Source organism: Musa acuminata, chromosome BXJ2-7, assembly GCF_036884655.1.
Source record: "Musa acuminata AAA Group cultivar baxijiao chromosome BXJ2-7, Cavendish_Baxijiao_AAA, whole genome shotgun sequence".
Classification (NCBI taxonomy): domain Eukaryota; kingdom Viridiplantae; phylum Streptophyta; class Magnoliopsida; order Zingiberales; family Musaceae; genus Musa; species Musa acuminata.
The window spans coordinates 33,430,682-33,455,180 of record NC_088344.1 but is presented as its reverse complement, the minus strand read 5'-3'; the positions used below and the strand labels follow the sequence as shown (position 1 = coordinate 33,455,180).

Below are 24,499 nucleotides of genomic sequence, written 5' to 3'. Positions count from 1 at the left end.
TATTTTATTTAGGGTAATTTCTCACAAAGACCCTCTATTAGTTCCTTTCCTCGGAGCACCCCATTTCTTTTCTTTACTTACATAAATGCCCTTGATCTTTCGGTTTCTCGGCGCATGGATCTGAAAATTTAGGGGTACTTTGGTATTTATGCACATCAGAGGCTTATTAAGAGATAAAGGAAAATTAAGGGCTTTTATGAGAAATTCTACCTTCCTCTGTTGTTGCCTTCAATTCCCATCCCTCCGCCTCGATTGGGGTCGACAAGAAAGGATTGGGTGAGCCGCAACCGCGTCGGTCCTGCTCCATCTGGGAATGCCGAAACCGGCTCCGCTCCCGATTCCCACCTTCGCCTGGGGAAGGGCAATGTCGGTAGAGATGAACAGCGCCTCGATGCCGGCCGCGCCGGAGACGCCGGGATTCTTGTTCTCCGATTGTTTTCGAGGTAAGGCTTCAATCTGCCTCGGATTCGCCTCATAGGTTCTTGGGTTGGCCGTAGATTCGTCCTCTTCTTCTCTTGTTTGCGTTTGATCTTGGTTTATGTGATTCTTCTTGGCTGTTTCGCCGTCACCTAGGATTCTTGTTGTTCTTGGTGCTGATCTTGAATTCCACTTTGTTCACCGTTGATGATGCCCCACGGCACGGTGTTTTGATTACTTATCCCCTTTTGTTCGGAGATCTAATTTCTTTGTTCGAACTCCCCGAGTGGGTTGGACACCGTTTTCTGTAATTTTCTTGGCGTTTTTCCGCCACCTTTGATTCTTGTTGTTCTTGGGGCTGATCTTGCTTGGATCGGATTTGCATTGGCTGCGGTTTTACATTGCGAACAGTTACGACTCGCTTGTTCCTGCACCTTCCATTTGATCTAAGTGGGTAGTTGTGTTTCCTCTTTGCTGTATAGCATTGGCAGCTAATGGGGAGGGACTCGAAACCCAAGGAATCAGGTGGTAAGGGGAAGGGAAAGCAGGCAGCTTCCTCTGCAACTGATGATAATGCCTCCCAAGGGCAAAGGGAAGGGTGGCAAGTCAAGTGATGGGCTTGGCACCTGCACTTATGGTAAAGGTTGTGTCATCTCTTGTGATCACGGTTTCCCTTGATCATAGTTTCCTTCGCAATCAGTTGATTTTAACGTTTGATTCATTCAAAATTATGATATTATTAAGCCTAGTACCTTTCAGATAATGTCATGCAGATTACTTCAAGGAACCGGTAGATTGCACTATCTATTTGCAAATTGCTTGTCCCCATTCATGGATTAACAAAACAGATTATTTCAGTTCGACTCGATCGATCTTGATTGGGTCAGACTAATTTCATTTCCAAACAATCAGGATAACCTGAAACCAGCTAATCCTGAGGTGGTTCTGTCTAATTTCTGATTGATTTTGTGTATCTGGCTAATTACTAGAAAGAAATTAATTTTGTGTATCTGGCTAATTACTAGAAGCCAGAATGACTCATTCTGTTCTGCACCAATCTTGGCCAATTTTCCATCAACTCCCAACAGCTTGCTGAAAAGATTTGGTGAAATTCCGACCATCTAAAAGAAAGGAAAAGGAAAATTAACGGGAAAAACTATCCCACGATCTGGTTTAGCTGATCCAATCAATTGAGACTGGTTTAGATTCTGGATTGTGTTATCAATCCCAAAGCTGATCCAAATATTATGAAATTTAAGAAGGTGCAGAATTGCTGCTCACCTTTGTCATCCATTTCTTGAATTCATGATTGAATTTGACTAATTCTAGTCTTATTTGATTGAAGCACATTCAAGGAAGCTAGCTACTTTATAGAGTGAAATCTTGGGGCACCAAAGATGGTCTCATGTGCTCCGAAATTAATGGAATAGGTTAATTCTTCCTATCTTTGTATCATATTCTAACTGTGTATGCTTAACAATGAACTAGATACCTGTTGTGTCCAAATTGGTGACAGGTTTAGCCATTGAATTACATTTCATGTACCAAGGAGTGTCCACAGAGATTATATTTGCTAAATTAAACCATTGATTGTGTTTCAGCAAGGCACATATTATGTGAAAAACAAGGCAAGATTAATGAAGCATACAAGAAGCTCCAAGATGGTTGGCTAAGCAATGGAGACAAGGTTCCCCCTGGTGAATTTGCGTTCGTAGGTTCTCTGTTCTGTCCACTGAGATTGTTTCAGAATCTTGTGAGTTTAGCTATGGGCATGATGATTGGTAGAGCATTGTGATACAATCTGGATCCTTATTTTATATTGTCTGCAACATGTGCTCTCAGTTCTGCTTTTCTTTTCCTTTTTTTAGTGGGTTTATTGTTCTTTTATTTTCATTTTCACTTTCATTTTTTAGGTACTGTTATGTTGAAGTATGTTTTTTCTTCATGTTGACTTGCACTTTCAGGGAATGATTGATCTTGCAGTTTAATTTTCTTGAACTTAAACTTTGAACCTTCATGAAATTATAGGTCTTTAGAAGATTTATCTGTTTTTTTTGGGTGAGTTATATGTGGAAGAAATTAGTTTTCCCTTGCCTTGTGCTGTCTGTCTGTCTCAGGTGGCAGCAGAATATTCCGAGTGTCCATCAGGAAAGGAAGGTGGAGACCTTGGATGGTTTCCGAGGGGAAAAATGGCTGGTCCTTTTCAGGATGCCGCATTTAGTAAACCTATTCGAGCTACTAGCGCGCCATTTAAATCAACGTATGTCTATAGAACTATTCTTCGCATATTTCATCACCCAACCCTCTACATGTTTATTGTGCTACGAGTTTGATATATTTAGTTTGGATGTTGTTACTCTGGGTGATTTGGAAATGATTACTGAAAAATATGCTCATGTTTTATGTTGTATTTACTTGCTCGTGCTTATAATCATATATCGGAAATAATGCAGGCATGGTTACCACATCATTCTTTGTGAAGGGAGGAAAAATTAATAGTTTTGGTGTAGAACAGCTGCTTCAGATGGGAGGAACTGGTATCATCTGTTAATCAACTCTCGAGGATTTAGATGAAGCAAGACTGCTACTGCATGGAGTTTGGAGATATGTAAACTATGCAGAAGAGTCTCCGAGTAAACCCTAGTTTGGTCTGTTATGTGAAACTGCTTTGAGGAAGAAATTTGCTGGTTGTTCGATGGTTAAGAAAGAATACTTTCATGATAAACTTAAAGCACTTAGAAGAGGAGAGGAGCAGGTACAGTCTTTTCACTTGTGACATTCAAGTGTTGGTTGAACCGACTGTTGAATTCTACTAAAAACATTCATAGTTTGTCATTATATGATGAAAAGTGCTGCATTTTGGTTCGCTTGTTTTATTACTGCACATGATGGCAAAATAAGCGAACCCAATGAGCCGAAAATTTTGATCTTTGGTCTATTATTTATATAAATAGTTGTACAATTTTTTTGTCAGTTTAACTCACGCTAAATAATGAGTTCATTTTGTTATAAGTATTTTAACCCTGATGGAGGGGTATATGTGATTTTTCGTTTTCCAACCAAACTGATGGTCATATTATCGTTCTTGCTTTGTAGAAATCTGACAGTGTATCTTCACGCCTTTTCCTTCCCCATCCCCAAATATTCATAGCCTATGTGGAGGCTGATGAAGAATTATTGTTTCTATGCAGATTGTACGTGCAAAAAAGGCTTTAATCTGCAATTATAAATAGTTCAGTTTGCATAAACTATACCCTTAATCATAGATAATATGAATAGCCTATGTGGAAGCTCATGGATTAATGTATGTATGCAAATTGTACGTCCAAAAAGGCTTTAATGCTACACTGTGCATAAATTATAGCCTCAATCGTAGTAATGCTTCCAAGTCTAAAATTCTTTATTTTAAATAATAAAATTAAAGAATTAGAGGAAACATATGAAGTGGATGAATGATGCGGGAAGGGGATTTAGTTGTTCCTCGTATCTATCTGTTGGGTTTGTAGCCTATGGTTGGTCGGACTTCACCTTCTAAACCCGCGCTTCTTTGCTGCTGCAATGACTCCCTCTCGTTGCACTTCGTTCTTGCAGCAGATGGCGGTGCCCCGTCTTCTTCTCCACCTCGTCTACCCGACCTCGTCGTCACTCCTCCTCGCCAACTGCAAGCCGTCGCCCCTACCTGTCCTCAACATCGGCTGTTACAGCAGAACGATCAGCACCGCCGCTTCGCAGCGCGACCCCCCGTCGGCGGCCGCCGTCGATGACTTCTGGCGGTGGCTTTGTGAGCAGGGAGCGGTCGCCGACTCTTCCGCCGCTATCGTTAAGCCGGGTTTCGTGCCGGAGTATCACGAACGGTCGTCGTGCACCCGCAACAACTCCGTTCAACGAACCATTCGTCGCTCACACCTGCATGTACAGCTGCTTGACAGCATATTTTCTCATGGTTTTGGGTCATTTTGCTTGTAAATATGTAAGTTCGAACAAGCTGCAGCGTTGCAAAGCGACCGCTCACCGAACCGAGCAAAACAGTCCCAAAACAGCTCCGTTTTCGCGTGCCGCGGGAGGTGAGCGGAGAGCTGCCTCCGCTCACCAAAATGTCAGCCATCTCAGACCCCAGGAACCCCCCGGGTGGCACAGGGCTGAATGGGGCTTCGGTTATATACCGGGCGTTGAGATCTCTTTCGCAAGTTCGCACATGACCTTTACGGGAACTTGTCTTTGCGCCCGGGACCAGGTGAGCGGCTGTTTGTGGGCTTGCAGCTGTTCGTTCATCCTTGAAAGCCTTATTTTTCTCCCTCTCCCTCTTTTCTCTTGTGCACACAGGGTGTTCGTCGAATTGCTTGTAAAGCTTCCCTTTTCGCGAGACTTCGGGACTTGTCCGTTGCTCGTTCTTTCGATCTAACTTTCTTTCTCTTTTACAGGTCCTTCGGGACCTGCGAGAGGTTACAAAGTAGCTGATCCTTGCGGAGCAATATCGCAAGGGTGAAGCGCGACTTAGGCAACGCAAGCTAAGTTCACGTCTTTGCCACAAGAGTGAAGCGCGACTTAGGCAACGCAAGCTAAGTTCGCATCTTTGGCCGCAAGGTTGCCTCACGCCTTAGGCAATTATAGCTAAGGTCGTGACATTGTGGTATCAGAGCGGGCAAGCTCTTCGATCGAACAGCGAACGAACTTCGTAACTTCGCCATGGCAAAGCATCGTGGCGAATCAAGCAAGACGGGGCAGGCCGGACCCTTGCCCCAAGCAGCCGCAGGTGGGCTGCATGTGCACACTCGCTCTCATGCTGTTGGAGCCGCTCAAGAGGAGCGCGGCAGCGAACAAGACGAGCGAGAAGTTGGCTACTCTCCGCGAGCGGAGGAAGCGCAATCTAGTGCGCTAACTGGGAAAAAGAGTCATAAGGAGAGACTCACGACGGCGGAAACCCGCTTGGATGTTCTTGAAGCGAGCATGGAGGAACTCTACCATGGCCAACAAAGACTTGTTGGGGTAGAGAGCTCGCAAGAGGAAGCGGAGTTTAGGATCGACAAGGTCAAGGCCCTAGTCGACCGACTGTCTAATGACACCAAAGACTCCATGCAACACTTACAGGATGTTGTGGCGTAACTCACTGCAAAGGTGGCTATGCTTACAAGAACACTAAATGCGGGAGGAGGCAACACCCGCGTTGCACCGCCACAAAACTTGAGGGCACCTAAGCCTCATGGATACGGAGGGGCCAGAGATGCCAAAGAGCTCGAGAACTTTCTGTTCGACATGGAGCAATACTTCCGAGCTACGAGGCCCGATTCCGAAGATACCAAAGTTTCTATAGCAACAATGTATCTGAATGGAGATGCGAAACTTTGGTGGCGAACTCGTTGGGAGGAAATCCAACAAGGTCGGTGTCGAGTCGACACATGGGAGGACCTGAAGCGGGAGTTGAGAACTTAGTTCCTACCGGAGAACACAGAGTTCGTCGCAAGAAGGAAGTTGAGGCAACTCCACCAAAGTACCACCATCCGAGACTATGTGAAGCAATTTTCTGCACTAATGCTGGACATATAGGACATGTCCGAAAAGGACAAGTTGTTCAGCTTCCTTGATGGGTTGAAACCATGGGCTCAACAGGAGCTAAATCGAAGGAATGTTACCGACGTGGTCGGGGCAATCACCGCTGCAGAAAGGCTCACCAACTTTGTTTCCTCTGAAGACCCAGCGAGAAGGAAACAATCTTTAAGTAATCGCCCTCCAAAACATTCTAGAGGGAAGGAGCTCGGGGGCGAACAGAAGAAGAAGAGCTCCCACAAAGGGCCGAACCCGAAAGGCAAGGCCTCAAAACCTGGAGGATGCTTCTTGTGTGGAGGACCGCACATGGTAAGGGAGTGCCCACAAAAACAAGCATTCAATGCGTTAACGGCTTCCATCCACCCTCCCCGATCGAACAAGGGCAAAGCTGTTGCCCTTAGCTCAAGCAGTTCAGAATCCAACAGCGACGATGAGGAGTCGCAAGGACCCCGAATGGGAGCAATGCGTCTGTTGAACGCTATGCGGGGTCAAGTGGGGGAGAACATGAAGACCAAGGTACAAAAAGCAAGAAGTAGTGAACTGATGTATGTGGATATCAAGCTGAGTGGCCAAACGACCCGTGCAATGGTAGACACGGGCGCTACCCACAACTTCATAGCCGATCGTGAAGCACAACGACTTGGGTTGACCTTGGAGAAGAGCCCAAGCCGAATGAAGGCGGTGAACTCGGAGGCCAGGCGAATCTCCGGGTTGGCGAAGGGTGTTCCTATCAAAATCGGGACTTGGAGCGGAAACACCAACATGATGGTCGTGCCACTGGATGACTTCCAGGTGATTCTTGGAATGGAGTTTATGCACGCGGCAAAGTTGGTGTTGATGCCGTTCTTGAACTCCCTATGTATGATGGGAGGCGATGACCCTTGCATGGTTCTCGTCTCTCGGAGAGGAACCAAGGAGCCTCAACACATTTCGGCATTACAATTGAAGAAAGGGGTGCGAAAAGGCGAATTGACATTTATGGCTGCTATGAAGCTAGAGCCACTCAACGAGGAGGCCATTCAAGAACCTGTTATGGTGGCGAACGTCTTGAAAGAGTTCGAAGACGTTATGCCACCCGAGTTACCGAAGACTCTTCCACCACGCAGAGGCGTGGATCACAGTATCGAGCTGGAGCCAGGAGTGAAACCTCCAGCGAGACCACCCTACCGCATGCCCCTGCCAGAGTTGGCAGAACTCAGGAAGCAGTTAGGTGAACTGCTAAGCGATGGTCTCATCCGTAGCTCTAAAGCACCTTTCGGAGCTCCAGTTCTCTTCCAGAAGAAACAAGATGGGAGCCTCCGATTATGCGTCGACTATCGAGCCCTCAACAAAGTAACAGTGAAGAACAAGTATCCCATCCCGCTCATTGCGGACTTGTTCGATCAATTGGGCAAGGCAAAGTATTTCTCAAAACTCGACCTTCGGTCGGGGTATTGGCAGGTGCGCATTGCTGAAGGCGACGAAGCAAAGACTACCTGTGTGACCAGATATGGAGCGTTTGAGTTCTTGGTGATGCCTTTCGGCTTAACCAACGCTCCGGCCACATTCTGTACTCTCATGAACCAGCTATTCAAGGAGTATTTGGATAAGTTCGTGGTCGTCTACTTGGACGATATCGTCGTCTACAGCCAAACGCTCGAGGAGCACGTCAAGCACCTTCGGACGATTTTCAAGGTTCTCAGGGAGAACACTTTGTTCGTGAAAAGGGAGAAATGCTACTTTGCTAAAACTGAGATCCTATTCTTGGGGCATCGAATCGGTGATGGCTCCATTCTGATGGATAAGTCGAAGGTGCAAGTAGTTGCGGAATGGTGAACTCCAAAGAATGTGCCAGAGTTGAGATCCTTCCTTGGTTTCGTCAACTACTATCGACGCTTCATTGCCGGATATTCGAAGCGGGCAACCCCACTGACAAAGTTGCTGAAGAAGGAGCAGCCTTGGAAGTGGTCTAACAAATGTGAGATAGCGTTCCAAGATCTGAAGGCTGCTGTTCTAGAAGAACCAGTACTCAAATTGCCAAACTACGGAGAGCACTTTGAAGTCCATACAGATGCTTCGGACTTCGCTATTAGGGGAGTACTCATGCAGGAAGTGCTAGTCATAGGTGCCCAGCAAGCCAATCACGTGAGTGATGGCACGTGTGACTTGATACAGAATCTTTTTGCTTATTATATTTTGGCGTATATCACTTTATAACTATTGCATAAATGCATATATATATTGTGATGTCCTTGGATTTGTGCAATGGGAATCGGATCGTGATGAGATCACGATAATGAGATCGATTCACTTTCAAACACATATCCTAAATAATCCCGGTCATAGGTTACTCGAGAGGGACATCGTGATAACCGGATAGACTGGTGTGCTGTATACCCGTCCATATGATGGATGCAGCTGATCTCATAGCTGCTCGTGTAGGGACACTAGGGATACAGTACAGGTGCTCATTGGAGAATGAGTTCACTGATTGATCCGCTTACGGAATGCTGGATGGTTGATGATGCCTTATTGTCAGACAGCGATTCCGTAGTCCTAGTGGTGTATCTGGTCCTTTGACTTGAGACACCAAGGATGTCCTGTATGAGTGCTCCACTCTTTGATACCAGACTTATAGGTTTGGCTGTCCCAGATCTAGTACAGCTGGTCATTGGGAGTGGTAGTCGACCTTACGAGGGCTATTGAGTGTCGACAGAGGATCATCCACTCTCGGCGTCATGAGAGGAATATCCCATGTGTTCTTGCTCAGACAAATCCTTGGCCAGGGTCATTCGGGTTGAGAGAGAAAGAGTTCTCCGGGAGAATCCGATTAGAGCGAGACTTGAGTAGAAACCGTACGGGTCTGACAGCACCATGCTCGATATACGGTCTCTGGAATATTAGATGGATGAGGGACTATAGGTACATGGTAACTGAGGACAGACAGGTCCAATGGATTGGATTCCCCTGTATCGTCTGGGGACTACGGCGTAGTGGCCTAGTACATCCGTAGTCGATGAGTCGAGTGAATTATTACAGAGATAATAATTCACTGAGTTAGAAGGAGTTCTAACAGGTATGACTCACGGCCAGCTCGATATTGGGCCTAGAGGGTCACACACATATGGTAGGCATTGCGATGAGTAGAGGTTCGGATATGAGATATCCGACGGAGCCCTTGTCTTATTGGATGCAGATTCAATACCCACTATGGAAGGACCCATTAGGGTTTGACATGGGATCTCTATAAATAGGAGGGATTCACAGCCTCATAGGCTAGAGTCTTTGCTTGCCCTTCCTATTCTCCTCTCCCTCTCCACCTCAGAGTAGGCCTGGAGTTTTGAGGAGCGTCGTCGCAACCCTGCTGTGTGGATCACCGCTAGAGAGGAGGATGCTTGACCTCCTTCACCCTCTCCTAAGGATCTGCAAGGAAACAGGGATATACGATCTCCCTAGGTAACACAATCTCTATACGCAGTTTTGTGTTTTGCGGATTTTTGCGCACCAATCTTCGCACGACGACGAACATCTTTTTGGGAATCGAGGATTTTTGTTTTCTTGTTCTTCTGCTGCGCATATGATGTCGCCCCCCATGATTTCCCAACAGTGGTATCAGAGCCAGGTTGTTCGTGCGAATGATTGGTTTTGAACTGCGTGTGTTGTGTTTAGGAAGAATATTGACATCAAAATCGTTGACGCAAAAGCAAGGAAGGGCAGCAACAGTTGCTGCCCTCGATCTGCATGCCTGCAGCCACCTGCAGCGGCAGTCGCAGCCGCAGCCAGGCAGCACAGCGCCGGCGCATGCGCAAGCGCTGTGCCTGCAGCAGCCGACCGGCGGTCTGCTTGCAGCAGGCTTGCTGCTGGCGGGGCTGGCAGCCCACGGGCAGAGGCGCCACAGGGCAGCGGCGCCTGCCGCTGCTGCTCCCGCGGGCGAAACCCCCCCACAGGGGCGGCCGCCCGGCGGTACAACACCGTCTGCGGAGGCAGCGGCGCCCGAAGGGGGCACCCACCCGCAGCGGCATCGCCGCCAGCGGGCGTGCTGCCTACAGGCGAGGGCAGTGCCCTCGCCCCGCCGCACAGGCCTCCGCCAGCAAGGTGGCGGCGGCGGCAGCAGCAAAAAGGGGAAAGGGTATTAGGGTTTTCTGGGCAAAAGATAGTTTTGCCCTTCGGAATTTGAGAAATTCCAGTTTCTATCTTTTTTCCAAAATTACGAAAATAACCTTAGGAATTGAGAAATTCCCTACATATCCCTGATTTCATAAAAATATTAATTAATTAAAAGGTTTAGTTGATTATTATTTTTATTATTATCTAGTAGTCCTACATGATGATGATTATTTATACATGTGATGTATGATGTGTGGACGGATGATCATGGACCGTGTGATGTGTATACTTGTGATTATTATTATTGAGGTCTGCGAACCTCCATTATATTTCTCGTTTATTGTCGGGCCTGCGTGCCTATGATTAAGTTGTAATCACATGAGGAGGCGCAGCGGGAGCGTGGATGCGATAGCGGGACCCACGAGACGGACGATCGTGATGCATGGAGATGCATCAAGATGTCGACGGAACCGACGAGGACGAGATGGACGATCACAGGGCATGGAGATGCACCGTTGCACACATAGATCTTGATGTGAGTGATTAGGCCTACTAGCTCGGGCCTAATCATATTAGGTTGTGGTCCATGATCATCTGATGTGATTGCTTATACACATACTAGATATGTATATATATTTGCAAGCGATGTAGATATATATTAAATATGTATATGTGTGACATGTCATATTAGGAGACCAAATTATAGAAACATCTCTCGATAATATTAAGTCGGTAAACGTGAGGCAATTAGATTGACCCACGTGGCCTTCCATCGTTATGAGTAGGAACCGATTCCCGGTGTAGGTTGAGTTGGTCGAGTCCCTCGAGACTCACCTATATCGCGATTCGCTATCTTGCTTACGACATAGAGATGTCACCGGTGACCTGAGGGCATGGTATGCTTGGTCGAGTCCCTCGAGGGTATATCATCAAATCAGACTCATCTTGTAACGAAGGTGTTGACTTAACCGAGCATCATGGTTGGTCGAGTCCCTCGAGGCCATGGTGATTCGGAGGCCGAACAGGACGGGAATCACAAGGAGTTGTGATCGGCAAGAGTTGCCTACCTTTTAGGCTTAGTGTGATTGGTCGAGTCCCTCGAGGTTACACTAAGACGCTGATTGGATCCTGATCCCCACTAGAAGTCTGCCGGAGACTTTCGTTTCACATGCTGAGGGTGTCGCGTGACTCGTTAGTAAAATAGTGGGAGCATATTAAGATAGAAGTCCATATCTTGATAGTTTATTTCTTGCAAAATCTGCATGTTATTCATTTCTGCTACATCTTTATTTTCAGAAAATGTCACTTTCAAATCCCTTACGTGGCATACTTGATGTCAACCGCCTCACTGGTCCAAATTATACGGATTGGCTCCGTAACTTGAGAATTGTTCTCACAGCGAAGAAAATCGTGTACGTCCTTGATGCTAGTCATAAGTGCCCAGCAAGCCAATCACGTGAGTGATGGCACGTGTGACTTGATACAGAATCTTTTTGCTTATTATATTTTTGGCGTATATCACTTTATAACTATTGCATAAATGCATATGTATTGTGATGTCCTTGGATTTGTGCAATGGGAATCGGATCGTGATGAGATCACGATAATGAGATCGATTCACCTTTAAACACATATCCTAAATAATCCCGGTCATAGGTTACTCGAGAGGGACATCGTGATAACCGGATAGACTGGTGTGCTGTATACCCGTCCATATGATGGATGCAGCTGGTCTCATAGCTGCTCGTGTAGGGACACTAGGGATACAGTACAGGTGCTCATTGGAGAATGAGTTCACTGATTGATCCGCTTACGGAATGCTGGATGGTTGATGATGCCTTATTGTCAAACAACGATTCCGTAGTCCTAGTGGTGTATCTGGTTCTTAGACTTGAGACACCAAGGATGTCCTGTATGAGTGCTCCACTCTTTGATACCAGACTTATAGGTTTGGCTGTTCCCAGATCTAGTACAGCTGGTCATTGGGAGTGGTAGTCGACCTTACGAGGGCTATTGAGTGTCGATAGAGGATCATCCACTCTCGGTATCATGAGAGGAATATCCCATGTGTTCTTGCTCAGACAAATCCCTGGCCAGGGTCATTCGGGTTGAGAGAGAAAGAGTTCTCCGGGAGAATCCGATTAGAGCGAGACTCAAGTAGAAACCGTATGGGTCTGACAGCACCATGCTCGATATACGGTCTCTGGGATATTAGATGGATGAGGGACTATAGGTACATGGTAACTGAGGACAGACAGGTCCAATGGATTGGATTCTCCTGTATCGTCTGGGGACTACGGCGTAGTGGCCTAGTACTTCCGTAGTCGATGAGTCGAGTGAATTATTACAGAGATAATAATTCACTTAGTTAGAAGGAGTTCTGACAGGTATGACTCACGGCCAGCTCGATATTGGGCCTAGAGGGTCACACACATATGGTAGGCATTGCGATGAGTAGAGGTTCGGATATGAGATATCCGACGGAGCCCTTGTCTTATTGGATGCAGATCCAATACCCACTAGGGAAAAGGACCCATTAGGGTTTTGACACGGGATCTCTATAAATAGGAGGGATTCACAGCCTTATAGGCTAGAGTCTTTGCTTGCCCTTCCTATTCTCCTCTCCCTCTCCACCTCAGAGTAGGCCTGGAGTTTTGAGGAGCGTCGTCGCAACCCTGCTGTGTGGATCACCGCTAGAGAGGAGGACGCTTGACCTCCTTCACCCTCTCCTGAGGATCTGCAAGGAAACAGGGATATACGATCTCCCTAGGTAACACAATCTCTATACGCAGTTTTGTGTTTTGCGGATTTTGCGCACCAATCTTCGCACGACGACGAACATCTTTTTGGGAATCGGGGATTTTTGTTTTCTTGTTCTTCCGCTGCGCATATGATTGCGCCCCCCAATGATTTCCCAACAGTGGTATCAGAGCCAGGTTGTTCGTGCGAATGATTGGTTTTTGAACTGCGTGTGTTGTGTTTAGGAAGAATATTGACGTCAAAATCGTTGACGCAAAAGCAAGGAAGGGCAGCAACAGTTGCTGCCCTCGATCTGCTTGCCTGCAGCCAGCCGCAGCCAGGCAGCACAGCGCCGGCGCATGCGCAAGTGCTGTGCCTGCAGCAGCCGGCCGGCGGTCTGCTTGCAGCAGGCTTGCGGCCGGCGGGGCTGGCAGCCCGCGGGTAGAGGCGCCTGCGGCCGCTGAGCCCGTGGGTAGAGGCGCCGCGGGGCAGCAGCGCGGGCTGAGGCACTGCAGGGCAGCGGCGCCTGTGGCCGCTGCTCCCACGGGCAAAAACCCCGCAGGGGCGGCCGCCAGCGAGGCAGCACCGCCTGCGGGCGCTGCCTCGCCGGCAGAACTGCCCGCGGAGGCGGCGACGCCCGCGGGGGCGCCCACCTGCAGCGGCAGCGCCGCCAGCGGGCGTGCTGCCCGCAGGCGAGGGCAGCGCCCCGCCCCTTGCCGCACAGGCCGCCGCCAGCAGGGTGGCGGCGACAACGGCAGCAGCAAAGGGCAGTAGGAAATTAGGGTTTTCTGGGCAAAAGACAGTTTTACCCCTCGGAATTTGAGAAATTCCAGTTTCTGTCTTTTGTCCAAATTACGAAAATACCCTTAGGAATTGAGAAATTCCCTATATATCCCTGTTTTCAGAAAATATTAATTAATTAAAAGGTTTAGTTGATTATTATTTTTATTATCTAGTAGTCCTACATGATGATGATTATTTATACATGTGATGTATGATGTGTGGACGGATGATCATGGACCGTGTGATGTGTGTACTTGTGATTATTGTTATTGAGGTCTACGAACCTCCATTATATTTCTCGTTTATTGTCGGGCCTGCGTGCCTATGATTAAGTTGTAATCACATGAGGAGGCGCAGCGGGAGCGTGGATGCGATAGCGGGACCCACGAGACGGACGATCGTGATGCATGGAGATGCATCAAGATGTCGACGAAACCGACGTGGACGAGATGGACGATCACAAGGCATGGAGATGCACCGTTGCACACATAGATCTTGATGTGAGTGATTAGGCCTACTGGCTCGGGCCTAATCATATTAGGTTGTGGTCCATGATCATCTGGTGTGATTGCTTATACACATACTAGATATGTATATATATTTGCATGCGATGTAGATATATATTAAATATGTACATGTGTGACATGTCATAATAGGAGACCAAATCATAGAAACATCTCTCGATAATATTAAGTCGGTAAACGTGAGGCAATTAGATTGACCCACGTGGCCTTCCATCGTTATGAGTAGGAACCGAATCTCGGTGTAGGTTGAGTTGGTCGAGTCCCTCGAGACTCACCTATATCGCGATTCGCTATCTTGCTTACGACATAGAGATGTCACCGGTGACCTGAGGGCATGATATGCTTGGTCGAGTCCCTCGAGGGTATATCATCAAATCAGACTCATCTTGTAACGAAGGTGTTGACTTAACCGAGCATCATGGTTGGTCGAGTCCCTCGAGGCCATGGTGATTCGGAGGCCGAACAGGACGGGAATCACAAGGAGTTGTGATCGGCAAGAGTTGTCTACCTTTTAGGCTTAGTGTGATTGGTCGAGTCCCTCGAGGTTACACTAAGACGCTGATTGGATCCTGATCCCCACTAGAAGTCTGCCGGAGACTTCCGTTTCACGTGCTGAGGGTGTCGCGTGACTCGTTAGTAAAATAGTGGGAGCATATTAAGATAGAAGTCCATATCTTGATAGTTTATTTCTTGCAAAATCTGCATGTTATTCATTTTTGCTACATCTTTATTTTCAGAAAATGTCGCTTTCAAATCCCTTACGTGGCATACTTGATGTCAACCGCCTCACTGGTCCAAATTATACGGATTGGCTCCGTAACTTGAGAATTGTTCTCACAGCGGAGAAAATCGTGTACGTCCTTGATACAGTGATGCCTACGCCCGAAGAAGGGGCAAGCGAGGATGAGATCGCTCGCTACGTGAAGTACATTGATGACTCCACTCTTGCTCAGTGCTATATGTTGGGCTCTATGACTCCAGAGTTACAGAGACAACATGAAAAGATGGATGCCAGATCCATTCTCCTACATGTCCGTAAATTGTTTGAGGAACAGGGAAGGACTCAACGATATGAGATATCCAAGAGCCTTTTCCGCGCTAGGATGACTGAGGGGACACCGGTTCAGAACCATGTCCTAAAGATGATTGAGTGGATAGAGAAACTCACAGGTCTAGGAATGGTCCTAGAGGATAACTTGTGTGTGGACATTGTGCTTCAGTCCCTACCAGATTCCTTTTCACAGTTCATAATGAACTTTAATATGAACAAGCTTGAGGTGACTCTCCCAGAGCTCCTCAATATGTTGAGGGAGGCAGAGAGTACTATTAAGAAAGAGAAGCCAGTTCTCTACACTGGTGAGACCAGAAAGAAAAGGAAAGCAGAAAGGTCCCTTAAGAAGGGAAAGGGCAAGGGCAAACAAGGTAAAGCAAAGGTTGCTAAGAAAGACCCAACAAAGGACAAAGGCCAGTGCTTCCACTATGGTAAAGATGGGCACTGGAAGAGAAACTGCAAAGAGTACCTTGCAGAAAGGGCGAAACAAAAGCTTGATGAAGCTTCAGGTACATTCATGATCGGTCTCCATTTGTCAGACTCTTATGATAACACATGGGTATTAGATACCGGTAGTGCTTATCATATATGTAATTCGTTGCAGGTTCTGGCAAAGCCTAGGAGACTAGAGAGAGGCGAGATGGACCTCAAGATGGGTAATGGAGCAAAAGTTGCTGTTTTAGCTGTTGGCGAGGTCGCCCTACATCTGCCTAGTGGAGCTTTTATTGCATTAGATGCATGTTATTTTGTTCCTTCTATTATCAAAAACATTATCTCCATTTCATGTTTAACAGTTAGTGGATATAAATTTGTTTTTGAGAACAATGGTTGTTCGATATTATTAGATGATAAGATCATCACGAAAGGAACATTGCATAATGGTTTATTTATGTTAGACACCACTCCACATATCATGAATATAAATATGTCCAAAAGGAAACGAGATGAGTTGAATAGTGCATACCTGTGGCATTGTAGGCTAGGTCACATCCATGAAAGAAGGATTCAAAAGTTGCTAAATGATGGATATCTAGATCCATTCGACTATGTGTCATATGCAACTTGTGAGCCTTGCATTCGTGGAAAACTGACCAACTCTCCATTTAGTGGAACTGGAGAGAGAGCCACTGAGTTGTTGGAACTCATACATAGTGATGTATGTGGACCCATGTCAACTCATGCCATTGGAGGTTACTCCTACTTCATTACATTTACTGATGATTTCTCAAGGTATGGATATGTGTACTTAATGAAGTACAAGTCCGAGGCCTTTGAGAAATTCAGAGAGTATAAGAATGAGGTGGAGAACCAGACTGGAAAGAGTATCAAAACTCTTCGATCAGATCGAGGAGGTGAGTACTTAAGTACAGAGTTTACTCACTTCCTCAAGGACCATGGGATATTATCCCAATGGACACCTCCTTATACACCTCAGCTCAATGGTGTCTCTGAAAGGAGAAATCGTACATTATTAGATATGGTACGGTCCATGATGAGTTTCGCTGACCTACCCATCTCATTCTGGGGATATGCCCTAGAAACCGCAGCTTACCTTCTGAACAGAGTTCCAACTAAGTCGGTGGTGTCTACACCATATGAGATATGGAAAGGGAAGAAGCCTGATCTTAAAGTAGTTAAGATTTGGGGCTGCTCTGCCCATGTTAAAAGACACAACCCCGATAAGTTAGAATCAAGGACAGGGCGATGTAAATTTGTGGGATACCCCAAGGAAACTTGTGGGTATTACTTCTATCATCTCGAGGACCAAAAGGTCTTTGTAGCTAAGAGAGCAGTGTTCCTTGAGAAGGAACACATTCTTGACGGAGACAGTGGGAGAATGATAGAATTGAGCGAGGTTGGAGAACCAAGCTCAAGCACCACTCTACAGCCCGAGTCTGTTCAGGTATCTAATACACAAGTTTCAACTTTACGCAGGTCTGATAGAGTATCTCATCCTCCTGAGAGATATGTGGGACATATTAGAGGAGAGGATGCTGAGGATATTGATCCTCAGACCTACGAGGAGGCTATTATGAGTATAGACTCCGGGAAGTGGCAAGAAGCCATGAATTCTGAGATGGATTCTATGTACTCCAATAAGGTTTGGAACCTAGTTGATGCACCCGAAGGTATTGTACCCATCGGTTGCAAGTGGATCTTTAAGAAAAAGATCGGAGTAGATGGAAAGGTAGAGACCTATAAAGCAAGGCAAGTGGCTAAGGGGTATCGTCAAAGGCAAGGTGTTGACTACGACGAAACTTTCTCACCCGTAGCAATGCTAAAATCCATCAGAATTCTATTGGCTATTGCAGCACACTATGATTATGAGATCTGGCAGATGGATGTGAAAACCGCATTCCTCAACGGGAACCTGGAGGAGGAGGTGTATATGATGCAACCTGAGGGATTCGTGTCCAAGAACTGCCCAGATAAGGTGTGTAGGTTGCTTAGATCCATTTATGGACTAAAGCAAGCTTCCCGAAGTTGGAACATAAGATTTGATGAGGCAATCAGATCTTATGACTTCGTTAAGAACGAAGATGAGCCTTGTGTATACAGAAAGGTAAGTGGGAGCGCTATTAGCTTTTTGGTGTTATATGTGGATGACATCCTCATCATTGGGAATGACATAGGAATGCTATCCACAATAAAGGCTTGGTTATCTAGACACTTCTTCATGAAGGACTTAGGAGAAGCATCTTATATCTTGGGGATTAGAATCTATAGAGATAGATCCAAAAGGATGCTTGGCTTGTCCCAGTCCAGGTACATAGAAACTATTGTCAAAAGGTTTGGCATGGAAAATTCCAAAAGAGGTCTCATACCGATGAGACATGGGATATCGCTTTCTACGAGTATGTCCCCAAAGACTCCAGAAGAAAGGGCGAACATGGATATGATACCTTATGCCTCAGCAATAGGGTCTATCATGTATGCCATGCTATGTACTAGGCCTGATATAGCGCATGCTCTGAGTGTCACGAGCAGGTATCAGGCGGATCCAGGCTTGGAGCACTGGAAAGCAGTAAAGTGTATCCTTAAGTACTTGAGAAGGACTAAGGATCTTTTACTAGTATATGGAGGTAATAGCCTTAAGGTTGAAGGCTACACTGACTCAAGTTTTCAGTCTGATGTCGATGATAGCAAGTCGAATTCAGGGTATGTGTACACCTTGAATGGAGGAGCAGTGTGCTGGAAGAGTTCCAAGCAAGATACCACTGCTGACTCGACCACAGAGGCGGAGTACATTGCTGCATCAGATGCAGCAAAAGAGGGAGTCTGGTTGAAGAAGTTCATCACAGATTTGGGAGTCGTGCTGGATAGTGAGGAGCCGATTTCCCTATATTGCGACAACAACGGGGCAATTGCTCAAGCGAAGGAACCTAGGTCTCATCAGAAATCTAAGCATGTTCTGAGGAGGTTCCACCTTATCAGAGAGATCGTGACCCGAGGAGATGTAGCAGTGGAAAGAGTTCCATCCGAAGATAACATTGCAGATCCACTAACAAAGCCATTGTCTCAGATTGTCTTTGAGCGTCACAGGGGTCTGATGGGGATCAGACACATAGGTGATTGACTTTAGGTCAAGTGGGAGATTGCTAGTCATAAGTGCCCAGCAAGCCAATCACGTGAGTGATGGCACGTGTGACTTGATACAGAATCTTTTTGCTTATTATATTTTTGGCGTATATCACTTTATAACTATTGCATAAATGCATATGTATTGTGATGTCCTTGGATTTGTGCAATGGGAATCGGATCGTGATGAGATCACGATAATGAGATCGATTCACCTTTAAACACATATCCTAAATAATCCCGGTCATAGGTTACTCGAGAGGGACATCGTGATAACCGGATAGACTGGTGTGCTGTATACCCGTCCATATGATGGATGCAGCTGGTCTCATAGCTGCTCGTGTAGGGACACTAGGGATACAGTACAGGTGCTCATTGGAGAATGAGTTCACTGATTGATCCGCTTACGGAATGCTGGATGGTTGATGATGCCTTATTGTCAGACAACGATTCCGTAGTCCTAGTGGTGTATCTGGTTCTTAGACTTGAGACACCAAGGATGTCCTGTATGAGTGCTCCACTCTTTGATACCAGACTTATAGGTTTGGCTGTTCCCAGATCTAGTACAGCTGGTCATTGGGAGTGGTAGTCGACCTTACGAGGGCTATTGAGTGTCGATAGAGGATCATCCACTCTCGGTATCATGAGAGGAATATCCCATATGTTCTTGCTCAGACAAATCCCTGGCCAGGGTCATTCGGGTTGAGAGAGAAAGAGTTCTCCGGGAGAATCCGATTAGAGCGAGACTCAAGTAGAAACCGTATGGGTCTGACAGCACCATGCTCGATATACGGTCTCTGGGATATTAGATGGATGAGGGACTATAGGTACATGGTAACTGAGGACAGACAGGTCCAATGGATTGGATTCCCCTGTATCGTCTGGGGACTACGGCGTAGTGGCCTAGTACTTCCGTAGTCGATGAGTCGAGTGAATTATTACAGAGATAATAATTCACTTAGTTAGAAGGAGTTCTGACAGGTATGACTCACGGCCAGCTCGATATTGGGCCTAGAGGGTCACACACATATGGTAGGCATTGCGATGAGTAGAGGTTCGGATATGAGATATCCGACGGAGCCCTTGTCTTATTGGATGCAGATCCAATACCCACTAGGGAAAAGGACCCATTAGGGTTTTGACACGGGATCTCTATAAATAGGAGGGATTCACAGCCTCATAGGCTAGAGTCTTTGCTTGCCCTTCCTATTCTCCTCTCCCTCTCCACCTCAGAGTAGGCCTGGAGTTTTGAGGAGCGTCGTCGCAACCCTGCTGTGTGGATCACCGCTAGAGAGGAGGACGCTTGACCTCCTTCACCCTCTCCTGAGGATCTGCAAGGAAACAGGGATATATGATCTCCCTAGGTAACACAATCTCTATACGCAGTTTTGTGTTTTGCGGATTTTGCGCACCAATCTTCGCACGACGACGAACATCTTTTTGGGAATCGGGGATTTTTGTTTTCTTGTTCTTCCGCTGCGCATATGATGTCGCCCCCCAATGATTTCCCAACACTTGATACAGTGATGCTTATGTTGGGAAATCATGGGGCGACATCACATGCGCAGCGGAAGAACAAGAAAACAAAATCCCCGATTCCCAGAAAGATGTTCGTCGTCGTGCGAAGATTAGTACGCAAAAATCCGCGAAACATGAAACTACGCATAAAGTAGATTGTGTTACCTAGGGAGATCGTATATCCCTGTTTCCTTGCAGATCCTTAGGAGAGGGTAAAGGAGGTCAAGCGTCCTCCTCTCTAGCGGTGATCCACACAGTAGGGTTGCGACGACGCTCCTCAAAACTCCAGGCCTGCTCTGAGGTGGAGAGGAAGAGGAGAATAGGAAAGGCAAGCAAAGACTCTAGCCTATGAGGCTGTGAATCCCTCCTATTTATAGAGATCCCGTGTCAAACCCTAATGGGTCCTTCCCTAGTGGGTATTGGATCTGCATCCAATAAGACAAGGGCTCCGTCGGATATCTCATATCCAAACCTCTACTCATCGCAATGCCTACCATATGTGTGTGACCCTCTAGGCCCAATATCGAGCTGGCCGTGAGTCATACCTGTCAGAACTCCTTCTAACTCAGTGAATTATTATCTCTGTAATAATTCACTCGACTCATCGACTACGGACGTACTAGGCCACTACGCCGTAGTCCCCAGACGATACAGGGGAATCCAATCCATTGGACCTGTCTGTCCTCAGTTACCATGTACCTATAGTCCCTCATCCATCTAATATTCTAGAGACCGTATATCGAGCATGGTGCTGTCAGATCCATACGGTTTCTACTCCAGTCTCGCTCTAATCGGATTCTCCCGGAGAACTCTTTCTCTCTCAACCCGAATGACCCTGGCCAGGGATTTGTCTGAGCAAGAACACATGGGATATTCCTCTCATGACGCTGAGAGTGGATGATCCTCTGTCGACACTCAATAGCCCTCGTAAGGTCGACTACCACTCTCAATGACCAGTTGTACTAGATCTGGGACAGCCAAACCTATAAGACTGGTATCAAAGAGTGGAGCACTCATACAGGACATCCTTGGTGTCTCAAGTCTAAGGACCAGATACACCACTAGGACTACGGAATCACTGTCTGACAATAAGGCATCATCAACCATCCAGCATTCCGTAAGCGGATCAATCAGTGAACTCATTCTCCAATGAGCACCTGTACTGTATCTCTAGTGTCCCTACATGAGCAGCTATGAGACCAGCTGCATCCATCATATGGACGGGTATACAGCACACCAGTCTATCTGGTTATCACGATGTCCCTCTCGAGTAACCTATGACCGAGATTATTTAGGATATGTGTTTAAAGGTGAATCGATCTCATTATCGTGATCTCATCACGATCCGATTCCCATTGCACAAATCCAAGGACATCACAATATATATATGCATTTATGCAATAGTTATAAAGTGATATACGCCAAAATATAATAAGCAAAAAAGATTCTGTATCAAGTCACACATGTCATCACTCACGTGATTGGCTTGCTGGGCACCTATGACTAGCAATCTCCCACTTGACCTAACGCCAATCACCTATGTGTCTGATCCCCATCAGACTCCTATGACGCTCAAAGACAATCTGAGACGACGGCTTTGTCAGTGGATCTGCAATGTTATCTTCGGATGGAACTCTTTCCACTGCTACATCTCCTCGGGTTACGATCTCTCTGATAAGCTGGAACCTCCTCAGAACACTTCTGATGAGACTCGGGTTCCCTTATTTGAGTAATCGCCCCATAGTTATCGCAATATAAGGAAGTCAACTTCTCGCTATTCGGAACGACTCCCAAATCTGTGATGAACATCTTCACCCAAACTCCCTCCTTTGCTGCATCTGATGCAGCAATGTACTCCGCCTCTGTGGTCGAGTCAGTAGTGGTATCTTGCTTGGAACTCTTCCAGCACACTGCTCCTCCATTCAAGGTGTACATATACCCTGAATTCGACTTGCTATCATCGACATTAGACTGAAAACTTGAGTCAGTGTAGCCTTCAACCTTAAGGCTATTACCTCCATATACTAGTAAAAGATCCTTAGTCCTTCTCAAGTACTTAAGGATATACATTACTGCTTTCCAGTGCTCCAAGCCTGGATCCGCCTGACACCTGCTCGTGACACTCAGAGCATGCGCTATATCAGTCCTAGTACATAGCATGGCATACACGATAAACCCTATTGCTGAGGCATAAGGTATCATATCCATGTTCGCCCTTTCTTCTGGAGTCTTTGGGGACATACTCGTAGAAAGCGATATCCCATGTCTCATCGGTATAAGACCTCTCTTGGAATTTTCCATGCCACACCTTTTGATAATGGTTTCTATGTACCTGGACTGGGACAAGCCAAGCATCCTCTTGGATCTATCTCTATAGATTCTAATCCCCAAAATATAGGATGCTTCCCCTAAGTCATTCATGGAGAAGTGTCTAGATAACCAAGCCTTTACTATGGATAGCATTCCTACATCATTCCCAATGATGAGGATGTCATCCACATATAACACCAAAAAGGTGATAGCGCTCCCACTTACCTTTCTGTATACACAAGGCTCATCTTCGTTCTTAACGAAGTCATAAGATCTGATTGCCTCATCAAATCTTATGTTCCAATTTCGGGAAGCTTGCTTTAGTCCATAAATGGATCTAAGCAACCTACACATCTTATCTGGGCAGTTCTTGGACACGAATCCCTCAGGTTGCATCATATACACCTCCTCCTCGAGGTTCCCGTTGAGGAATGCGGTTTTCACATCCATCTGCCAGATCTCATAATCATAGTGTGCTGCAATAGCCAATAGAATTCTGATGGATTTTAGCATTGCTACGGGTGAGAAAGTTTCGTCGTAGTCAACACCTTGCCTTTGACGATACCCCTTAGCCACTAGCCTTGCTTTATAGGTCTCTACCTTTCCATCTACTCCGATCTTTTTCTTAAAGATCCACTTGCAACTGATGGGTACAATACCTTCGGGCGCATCAACTAGGTTCCAAACCTTATTGGAGTGCATATAATCCATCTCAGAATTCATGGCTTCTTTCCACTTCCCGGAGTCTATACTCATAATAGCCTCCTCGTAGGTCTGAGGATCAATATCCTCTACATCCTCTGCTCTAATATGTCCCACATATCTCTCAGGAGGATGGGATACTCTATCAGACCTGCGTAAAGTTGATACTTGTGTATTAGGTACCTGAACAGACTCGGGCTGTAGAGTGCTGCTTGAGCTTGGTTCTCCAACCTCGCTCAACTCTATCAATCTCTCACTGTCTCCGCCAAGAATGTGTTCCTTCTTAAGGAACACTGCTCTCTTAGCTACAAAGACCTTTTGGTCCTCGAGATGATAGAAATAATACCCACAAGTTTCCTTGGGGTATCCCACAAATTTGCATCGCTCTGTCCTTGATTCTAACTTATCGGGGTTGTGTCTTTTAACATGGGTAGGGCAGCCCCAAATCTTAACAACCTTAAGATCATGCTTCTTCCCTTTCCATATCTCATATGGTGTAGACACTACCGACTTAGTTGGAACTCTGTTCAGAAGGTAAGCTGCGGTTTCTAGGGCATATCCCCAGAATGAGATGGGTAGGTCAGCGAAACTCATCATGGACCGTACCATATCTAATAATGTACGATTTCTCTTTTCAGAGACACCATTGAGCTGAGGTGTATAAGGAGGTGTCCATTGGGATAACATTCCATGGTCCTTGAGGAACTGAGTAAACTCTGTACTTAAGTATTCACCTCCTCGATCTGATCGAAGAGTTTTGATACTCTTTCCAGTCTGGTTCTCCACCTCATTCTTATACTCTCTGAATTTCTCAAAGGCCTCGGACTTGTACTTCATTAAGTACACATATTCATACCTTGAGAAATCATCAGTAAATGTAATGAAGTAGGAGTAACCTCCAATGGCATGAGTTGACATGGGTCCACATACATCACTATGTATGAGTTCCAAAAACTCAGTGGCTCTCTCTCCAGTTCTACTAAATGGAGATTTGGTCAGTTTTCCACGAATGCAAGGCTCACAAGTTGCATAAGACACATAGTCGAATGGATCTAGATATCCATTATTTAGCAACTTTTGAATCCTTCTTTCATGGATGTGACCTAGCCTACAATGCCACAGGTATGCACTGTTCACCTCATCTTGTTTCCTCTTAGACACATTTACATTCATGATATGTGGAGTAGTGTCTAACATAAATAAATCATTATGCAATGTTCCTCTCGTCAATCTCCCCTTAGCTTTG

General features: G+C 46.1%; 1 protein-coding gene and 1 pseudogene across 1 annotated transcript in view; both read left to right on the top strand.

The window, feature by feature from the left end:
* The first annotated feature begins 903 nt into the window (after positions 1-903).
* Positions 904-3,390, top strand: LOC135617680 (uncharacterized; annotated as a pseudogene).
* A 621-nt stretch (positions 3,391-4,011) lies between these two features.
* LOC103992431 (fructose-bisphosphate aldolase-lysine N-methyltransferase, chloroplastic) overlaps positions 4,012-24,499 on the top strand; it is a 43,330-nt gene continuing 22,842 nt past the window's right edge. The window contains 1 exon segment of the mRNA XM_065115600.1: positions 4,012-4,329. Coding sequence (XP_064971672.1) covers positions 4,012-4,329 — 318 coding nt within the window.